The sequence below is a fragment of the Trachypithecus francoisi genome, unplaced genomic scaffold, assembly GCF_009764315.1.
Source record: "Trachypithecus francoisi isolate TF-2019V2 unplaced genomic scaffold, Tfra_2.0 Lachesis_group2, whole genome shotgun sequence".
Classification (NCBI taxonomy): Eukaryota; Metazoa; Chordata; class Mammalia; order Primates; family Cercopithecidae; genus Trachypithecus; species Trachypithecus francoisi.
This window is the reverse complement of record NW_022681465.1, coordinates 131,223,898-131,233,947: the sequence shown is the minus strand read 5'-3', so window position 1 is coordinate 131,233,947 and position 10,050 is coordinate 131,223,898. Positions and strand designations below refer to the sequence as shown.

The 10,050-nt window shown below is 38.8% G+C and overlaps 1 protein-coding gene across 2 annotated transcripts; it reads right to left on the bottom strand.

Annotated features, from left to right (window-relative positions):
* Positions 1-1,823: 1,823 nt before the first annotated feature.
* Positions 1,824-9,933, bottom strand: ZBED8 (zinc finger BED-type containing 8). Of its 2 annotated transcripts, none has more exons than XM_033180395.1 (2): positions 8,340-9,933; positions 1,824-4,217 (listed from the first exon to the last, which is right to left on the bottom strand). In XM_033180395.1, the coding sequence occupies exon 2, from the start codon at positions 4,166-4,168 to the stop codon at positions 2,387-2,389; it is 1,782 nt and encodes a 593-aa protein (XP_033036286.1). In that variant the 5' UTR covers positions 4,169-4,217; positions 8,340-9,933; the 3' UTR covers positions 1,824-2,386. The 2 variants fall into 2 exon arrangements, with proteins under 2 accessions (XP_033036286.1, XP_033036287.1); XM_033180396.1 differs by lacking the exon at positions 8,340-9,933 and adding an exon at positions 6,996-7,053.
* Between the last annotated feature and the right edge of the window lie 117 nt (positions 9,934-10,050).

Sequence of the window (10,050 nt, the reverse complement as noted above, 5' to 3'; positions counted from 1 at the left end):
ATTTTTTATTCCTTTTCAAAATTTATCAATGACCCTAAAATAAAACATAAGAAAAGTAATTATGTCTTCTTTGGGAAAAAAGAAACCAACACATGACTAAAAATTCCAATATATGTACCATTGTGGGACATTTTTAAACTAAAAAAAATTGAAATTCCTTCATTTTAGAAAACACTGCAGCTCTTTCATTTGATCAAGAGAAAATAAATTGTTGTAGAATTTGGAAATGAGTAAAAGTCCTAGTTAGCCATTTCCTTAAAAATGTCCTTTGAGTTTTTGTTTCAGAGCAGCAATAACTAATTTAGTCTAAGACCTAATGAAAGACTGACTATCAAAGGTCATTTCATCCTGGTCCTTCTATTATACTGTTAAATCCTAGGTTTCATACATGCCCATGTCCCTGTTCCTACTTCCTTCCTACCTTTAGAATTGCATACAGATTAAACTTTATATATACACATCTAGATTTTTTTTTTTTTGAGATGGAGTCTCACTCTGTCACCTAGGCTGGGGTGCAGTGGCACGATCTCGGCTCACTGTAACCTCTGTCTCTTGGGTTCAAGCAATTCTCCTGTCTCAGCCTCCTGAGTAGCTGGGATTACAGGCGCATGCCACCATGCCTGGCTAATTTTTGTATTTTTAGTAGCGGTGGGGTTTCACCATGTTAGCCAGGCTGGTTTCGAACTCCTGACCTAGTGATCTGCCTGCCTTGGCCTCCCAAAGTGTTGGGATTACAGGCGTGAGCCACCACGGCTGGCCTACACATCTAGATTTCCATATTAGCTTTGGAAATTTTTCCCACTGTCTTTGAGGTTAGATTGTAATAGGAAAATTAAGACCTATATTCTGTTACTACATTTTTAAGTGAAAAAAGGCATGTATTTATAATTACTGATAAAATATAAACTTTGATCTGTGTACTAATGTGGCATCTAAATTTGGTAGTCAGGTTCCATTTTCCTTCAGGTTTATTTTTTATTTTTCAGTATTATAAAAATGCTGTGATTAGCCACCTTATAAGTAAAACTTTGGGACATTCCTGATTCTTTCCATATGATAAATTTATAAAGGAAAAAATCTTAATCAAAGAGCTATAAATAACCAACAAAGAGCCTAACATTAGTGTAATAATAATAAAAAATTGAGGGGAGTAGAAGAGATGGATATCTTATAAATTCAATCCTTACTTATTATCTAGGGGAGTCAATATATAACTTTTAAAGCTGATATAACTGCTATATCTTATGGTATGAACATACTACTTAAGAGATGTGGGTAGAATTACAAGAAATCACAGAAGAAATGGGTAACTGGGCAGGAAGGGGACTGTGGCTTTTCCTTATAGGACTCTCTATATCATTTTTTCCCAGCCTTCAGCATGCAGTACTTTGATAAAACATTAATGTTTAAAAATATAAATGAAAATGTATTTAAATTAAAAAATATTTTGCCAAATTATCATCCAGAAAAGTGTGCTAAGTTAGATTCCCATGGGGAATTTTGTGATGGTCTTGAATTACTCCATTGATTTCATGTCAATTTATTTATGATTTATACTCTGACATTTTGAACTTAGAAAAATACATATAAGATGTAATATTAGTGACAAAATTAGGGTAAAGGAAAAATAAGTGTAGGAAAAATTGAAACCAGAGGACACAAGAATCCATCAGAACAGTCTGGAAAGCTGGTTACGAATGAGGATCCTTGACCTTATCAAAGACCCTGCTAATCAGAATCTCTAGGGTAAGGCTCAGGAATCTCCTTTTCAGCAGCCTTGATAACTTGGAGTTCTGAAGTAATTTAAAGATGACAAACAGTGATTAATATATTAGGCTATTTATTAATATGATATTCATAGCATAGGAGCTAGGGGAATGGACATTGTGAAACTAACCCCAAAGAGCATATTTAAAAATAAGTCTTATATAAACCAGATCATTCCTTTTCCCATTGTATTTCATAATCCTCTTCTGATTTCATTAACCTTTCCATAACAAAGATGGGCGAACTCAATCTGTCATTTTGCCTTTTTGACTTCTGGGATATCTTCTCTTTTCTCCTGGCTCAATTCCTAGCCTACTGCACCATTTAGCTGGATATTCTAGTGCTTAGGTATCTTTTTTACATACCACATGAACAGATTAAACAGATACTCAGAATTAGGAAAACCTCACGATAGCAACTAGTCAGTAGTACTTAATCCTTTCTGTTGTTTTTTTATTCTCAAAACACATTTTCACATGCCTCATTCAAAGTTAAAGTTGTTAAGTTTTTTAGATAAAAAATTCAGTATATCATAAATATGAAAGAGAAGAAACAGAATTACAGTTTAATTTTACAATGATATTAAGATTAAAATTATACATTAAAAAAGTATATCAGCTTACAGTGGCTTCTGTAGCTGTAGCTTTTGTTCAATGATGTCTGAGAAACGAGGAACTTTTTTTGAAATAGCCACACGGATATCATCACTCAGACTAAAGCAGCTTCTGGACTTTGTTTTGAAATGTAAAAGTGATGAAAATCCCAACTCACAAAGGTATGTAGTTGCAAATGGCATAAGGATTTCTAGAGCTGTCTTTGCCAGGTTTGGAAACACTGTGAATTGGGCACACCAGAAATCCTCAAGCTTCATTGTCTCAAATTCCATTAGGATTTGGCCACTAGCTCGTAATTCAGCAAGATCATTTTTCATTAAATAACTATCATCAACAAAATCGATATTAAAAAGAAATGGATCCAATATCCATTTACTTGCCTCATTAAGATCTCCAACGGAAAAATATCCATGGAAGAAGTTGCTCAATTGTTGCAGATGCAGTGTTATTTCAGCTGCAATGAATATTCCTTCATTATCTGAAACAATTATTTCTTCAAGAAAAGGAAAATTGGTAAAATTTCTTTTCTCAATTCGTTTTTGCCAAAACGGAAACTTTCTAACAAAAGCAGATAACTTTTCTCTAGCTGATACTGTGTTCATCCCAGTCCTCTGCATAGATGCACTGAGTTCATTTAAGTGTTTGAATAAATCTGCAAGGTATGCTAGGTGAATTTTAAACTCTTTATTTTCAAAGCCATCAACTAAATTACTGCTTTTGTGGTGAAGAAACTGATTTATTTCTTCATACATTTCAAAAATGTGAGTAAGTATTTGGCCTCGGGAAAGCCACCTCATTTCAGTATGGAAAAGGAGGACACTATATTCTATGCCAATTTCTTCAAAGAAAGCCTGAAATAGGCGATGATTTGGAGCTCTCCCTTTGATGAAATTTATTACCCTCACCACAGTAAACAGAGCATCCCTCAGTTTTGTAGGCAATGTCTTTATGACAAGTGCATGAGGATTCAATAAACAATGTGTGATTACGATATGAGGTATCTCTTTTTTCACATAGGCAACAAACTCGGAATTTTCTCCTAGCATAGAGGAGGCACCATCAGTACAAACAGAGCCACATACATCAAGTGCTATCTTATGCTTCAGAAAGAAGTCTCTGAAGAGATTGAACACATCTATTCCTTTCATGGATAGCTGCAATGGTTCACAGAAGAGAAATTCTTCTATGATCTCTCTTTCTTTTATATATCGCACAAATGCCATTAGCTGACTGCAGTCATCCATGTCAGTTGTCTCAGCAAGCTGAATACCCACTTTAAGAGGACTGGCTTTGATATCTTCTAGAACTTGCTGTAAGATATCTTGGCTCATTTCATCAATTCTAGAATGGATCACATCATCTGATAAGGGTACCTGCTGAAGCTTCTTTTGTGCATCTGGTCCCAAAACTATTTGTGCTATTTCCAGTGCACAAGGTTTCACTAACTTTTCAGCTACTGTATGAGGATTCTTCTCCTTGGCACATAAATATGCAAATTGATATGATGCTTGTAATAAAGTATCCTCATGAGATGCAACTCCAAATGCTTTCAAGGTTTCACTCTGATCAGATGGTGTTGGCATATGCTTCAGGCTATTGAGCTCATGCCCAGCTACACCACCATGCTGTCTGTTAAAATGGTCCGACAGTTTTGATGGTCTGAGGTCAGCATTTGAAAATACTGAGTTACACAACACACACTGTGGGCGCTGAGTTCCATCAACTTCCGTTGTACAGGTGAACCAGTAGCGAACATAGTCATCATCCCATTTGCGTTTCTTCGACATGGCACACAAAAATTCTCAGGCAGTATTCCAGAGATGCCACAGAATTTTGCTTTGGGAGTAAAATATAACCCACACATTAAAAACCAGTGGCTAACTGAATTAAAACAAAGCCACATCACATGCTATATTGTCATCACATACTATCTTGTATATGTTAAGATATAGCCTGCAGCATGTCAATTCAAAGTAAGCCATGACAGGATATAGTGTAACTTAAAGCTAGCAACTCATAGCTAATGCCCTGGAATAAATAATTCGCCAGCAAGTTATATATGGAAGATTTGAGCTTAGACAAGTTACGCATACCTGTAAGTCCTTTATTGGTGAATTACAGTTATGGCTTAACTTGTTTTCAATAATGTATGTTACAAACATATCTAGCACATTTTGTATCCCTAGAAAGGGCATCTCACTACCACCACCTTCTTCCATTCAGCCCCAAAGATGTATGCATACCCTCAGTTAGGAATCACTGAATAAAGGAGCAATTCACTAAATAAGGAAGGGTGGATACTGACATGGAGGTTAAAAAAATTATATAAATTTATGGGGTACAAGCACAATTTTGTTATATGCATAGATTGTATAGTGGCGAAGTGAGGGTTTTTAGGGTATCTGACACCCAAATAACATACATTGTACTCATTTCTCATCTACTCCCTCCCACCCCACCCTTCCTCTCCTCTACCCATCACTCCATTATCTGTTCATGTGTACACATTATTTAGCTACAATTTATGAGAACGTGGTAGTTCCTTTTAATAGTTAAGGATTAAATAGGTCTGTAATACTATTTGAACCTTGAGCAGTTTTGAGTCCAACTTAGGCACAGAATTTCAAATAGGATCTTTAAGTCTGATTAAGCCACCCTTGATGCAAAAGTAGGCTACAAATTGGCTCAGAGTTTCCTTACTGCTAAGTGTAACAAACTATTGGTCCATGATTCATACTATCCACATAAAAAAGCAAAATGGCTGGGTGTGGTAGCTCATGCGTGTAATCCCAGCACTTTAGGAGGCTGAGGTGGGTGGGCTGCCTGAGCTCAGGAGTTTGAGACCAGCCTGGGCAATATGGTGAAACCCCATCTCTACTACAAATACAAAAAATTAGCTGGGCATGGTGGCATACACCTGTAGCCCCAGCTACCAAGCCAAGATCATGCCACTGCACTCCAGCCTGGGCGACAGAGCAAATCTCTGTCAAAAAAAAAAAAAAAAAAAAAAAAAGCAAAACAACTTGTTCAGGGGAAACACAACTATTCTTCTTACCGAGACTTCAGCAAAATCCCTCTCATATGAGAACACCCTTAAGTACAATAAGGAATTTCATGATGCTTTTCCACCTAAATACCTCTAAGTGAAGGCAGTCATGAACACACACATACACACACACACAGACACACACAGAAGCATTCCTAAGGTTTGGTTTAACCCAAAGAGAGGATGTAGAAGGCCCTACCCATAGAGATTCTGATTCTCTAGCTATGGAGTGGGGGCCTAGAATCTGTATTCTAAATAAGTATTTTAGATAATTCTTATAAATAGTAACTAGAACAGTGATCTGTGACAAGAGATACCATATCATCACAATCACTGGGAAACTCTTTGAAAACATACATGTCCCTGCACTACCTTAGAACTAATACATCATCTTCTCCAGAAGCAGAACAAAAGAATATGGGGAAATAATGTTCAGGCAATCCTGAAACACATCCTGGTTAGGTAGTCAGATTTAGGGGAATGAAAACATATCCTTCAAACCAATCCTTAGCTAACAAATATTCTAGATTTCTAAGTGAATGGTCCCAATGCTTGAATAGATATTTAAATTTTCTACGTTTTCTGAGCTTATGACATCCTCCTGTGAAAGTTGAAACCTAAAATGAAAACCATGTCTTTTCTCTTTCTCTCTCTTTAGCAATGAGTAAAGGCATAATCCACAGGTAGGCTCAAATAGACCTTAGAAAACATTCTATCTCCAAGATAAATAAGTGATCCCCAAAGTTTCCGAAGTTCTGTACCAGAGAATGTGGCTGAAATAAAGTAACAGGTATACATTTAAATCCAAATGCCCACTGTGGCCATTAAAAGAAAAATCACAAGCCAAGAATATCTACTTAAAGCATTAGCTTTCAAGTGGATCTACCAAGATGAACTAGTTGTAAAGTGTACTCCAATAAAATAAGTTGATCTGTTACACGGTTGTTATGAGCCTGTTAAACTGGAGGATGTCTGCCAATCAAAAAAGACCATCCGAAGTTTAAAGAGCTGATCTTAAGACTTCATTTGTCAAGTAATGAGACTACATGGCCACTGTTGCTTAGAACCACTTCTAATTAATGACAATAAAATTATGACATTACCATAAAATGCTTATTTTTCGGTATTCTATTAATGTGTATTTATCATGTAATATTTGGGGAGGCAGAGGGAATAAAGGAAAATGTTTTTAGTCACATTAGAAATCTTTACAAGAGGGGCCTGGCGTGGTGGCTCATGCCGGTAATCCCAGCACTTTGGGAGGCCAAGGTGGGTGGATCACTTGAGGTCAGGAGTTCCAGACCAGCCTGGCCAACATAGTGAAGCTCTTGTCTCTAATAAACATACAAAAATTAGCTGGGTGTGGTGGCACATGCCTGTAATCCCAGCTACTCGGGAGGCTGAGGCAGGAGAATTGCTTGAACCCAGGGGGCAGAGGTTGCAGTGAGCTGAGATCAGGCCACTGCACTCCAGCCTAGGAGAGCCGGACTCTGTCTCAAAAAAAGGCCGGGCATGGTGGCTCATGTCCATAATCCCAGCACTTTGGGAGGCTGAGGAGGGCGGATCACCTGATGTCAGGAGTTCAAGACTGGCCTGGCCAACTTGGCGAAAACTTGTCTCTACTAAAAATACAAAAATTAGCTGTGCATGGTGGTGGGTGTCTGTAATCCCAGCTACTGGAGAGGCTGATGCAGGAGAATCGCTTGATCTGGGAGGCAGAGGTTGCAGTGTGCTGAGATGACGCCACTGCACTCTCCAGACTGGGTGAGAATGAGACTCTGTCTCAAAAACAAAACAGAACATACCAGAAATCATTACAAGATCTGTTAAAGAGTCCATTTCCTATCCACCTTGACTATGTCTCTCAAGTATATTTTAATTTAAAATTTACCTGCTTTGAACAAAAGTTTTAGGAAAATCAATTTATGGTATTCTTCTCCATCCCTCTGAAAAAGGGAGAATAAGTGGCAAGAATTTTCCAGAGCCTCAAAGATGAACTTACTGCCTAAGAGGCCTGTTTTAGAACTTCACAATTTGCACTTGCGCTTTTTGTGGTATTTAGGAATTACAATATCCTAAAATATGTAAACATTAAAAAGCATCATCATCATAAGGAGATATTGTTAAACAGGCATGATAATGGTATTGTGTTTGTGTTTTTTAAAAAGTCCTCATGTGTTCGACACAATTATTTACAAGTGAAATAAGACGTCTGGGATTCCTTTGAAATACTATACTTCAGCACACTCACAAACATGCACAAAGCAGGGTGGAGATAAAAGAAATGAGTGGCCTTAAGTTGGTAACTCTTGAAGCTGGATGATGGGTACACATCATTACACCATTCGATTTTTATGTATTTCGGAAACTTTCCATAATAAAAAAAGCATTATCTTTAGATAGATATCACTCATTTTAAGAATGATTCTTTTGAGAGATTATCTTCAGATGCTTAATGAAAGATCTGATATAACAAAGAAAAATGTTTTGGCAAGTTTATGAAGGGTAGATATGAAAAAGTATTACAATTGAGCAAAATCGTTAAAAGTGAACACTCACAAAACATTTAGGGAATGCTAATATATATATACACACACACACATATATATATATATTCATTCCAGCAGTGAAAACACCAAAGTGCGGTTGTAAATCTGAAACTCCAAACCAAATACAATTCAACTTCTATCCAGCCACTTAGTATGCAAGATCATGGTAGGCGCAGGTGTTTGGGGAGGCAGAGCATTTAAGCATTACATTTTGCAGTTAAAATTAATAGCCAGGAGAAAGGGGGCAGGAACTTGGTGGCTGGGCAGACGCTCCAGGGGCAAACGCCTGGGATCGTGGCTTTGTCACTTACAGGCTGGGACCTTTCCAAGCCTCAGTTCCTCCAGAGGGGTAAGAGTACCTACCTTACAGGGTTGTTGGGAGGTTTAATTATAAGAATGCATGCAAATAACAAGCAGCTCTTAACTGATAGGACCTGATGGTGTTACTGTTAAGGACGGAGATTTTTACAGCCTCCAGGGTGAGATAAGAACGCCAGCGGCTAGGAAAAAAAAAGAAAAAGACTGAGCGCTGTCTCCGCCCGCCCGTCTCCGAGCCTGAGGCGCAGGCCCATGGGATGCTCGGGCTTCTTTCAGGCGCCTGTTTCAGGCTCCAGTTCCGCTCTCTGCTCAGCCTAAGGTCCAGCCTCTGGCCGTCAGAACCAGTAGAGACGGCGGTTCCTCAGGTCCGACCCCCGAGCAGGAATCTGCGGTGCGCGTGGAGAGACGAGCATCCGCAACAACCTCCGCCTCAGCCAGGCCCGGGTTCCATCCGGGTTCTCCAGGGTGCTTCCCGCCCGTAAACTGCGCGAGGCGTCTCCCACACGCAGGCGCAGTAGCAAAGGGCTGTGGGATGGGCTGGTGGGCTTGAGTACTGAGCATGCGCGCTGGCCCTCCCCCTTTCTTTCAGGTTGTGTACGTGGAACACAAAATCGTTTGTTTATTGTGTCTGCCACAGAGGATGAACTGTACAATTTCAGGAATGGAAGGGGCTGCAAACTACACATAGTTCTTTTTAACATGCAGAGCACTGAAACTTTTATATTGTGTTGGGCTTTGAGCTTGGAGATGATAAAACGCTTGATAATTACCATGTTCATGTGGAATAAATGAGAGAAAAAGAGAAGGAAGCTCATTGTAATCTCAGATTAGACATTTCAGCCGTGGAGGATGAGCTTCCATAGCTTGTGTACTGTTGCCCATGCAGGGTGATCCCCCCCTTTCCTTAAGTGGGAGCATGGGGATGAATTTCCTTATCATCATCCATCGCAGAGGAAAGATTTTTATTTAAAATTCTTTCAACAACATGATTTCAAAGAAATAAACCCATATTAGAGAGGTTTTAGGGAAAAATCCCAAGTAGAAACTAGGAAATGTTGTTGAAAGAAATAAACCGGAATATAGCCCTTTTCCTGTTTGGGGGTCTTTCCAGAATTCTTATAAACTTAAATGAGTTTACTCATTTTTGTACAATATTGTTAGAAACATTCTATAAGGCTAGTGTGTGTGGAGTGGTGGGGTGCCAAAGAACGTGGGCCAGATACATCATTTTCAGGTGCTGATGGTGAGCCTGGTAAATACTTAGGGGTTGCTTACGTTTTTGTGGATGCAAGAAACTGCTAAAGACCAGCCTCGTTCGTCAAGAAACTAGGGCCTTAAATACTAGAGAAAGGGGTAGGCTTCAGAATCCAAGACAGCTAGCTTCATGTCCTGACTCCAATACTTAAAACGGTTAGGATTTGTGCAGATTACTTGGAGTTAATTCCATGTGCTTTTTGTAAAATTGATAGATCATCCATTACCCCATTAAGTTCTTTTGAGGAAGGAGGTAACATTATGACAATTACAGTACATAATTCTCAAAAAAGCAGCTATTATTGAGATAATAAAATCAAAGTTCAATCTGAATGTCCTAGGCATTATGATTTTGAGACAGGTCTCATTCTGTTGCCCAGGCTGGAGTGCAGTGGTGCAATCTCTGCTCACTGCAACCTCCACCTCCCGGGTTCAAGCAATTCTCATGCCTCAGCCTCCTGAGTAGCTGGGATTATAGGTGTGTGCCACCATGCCCAGCTAA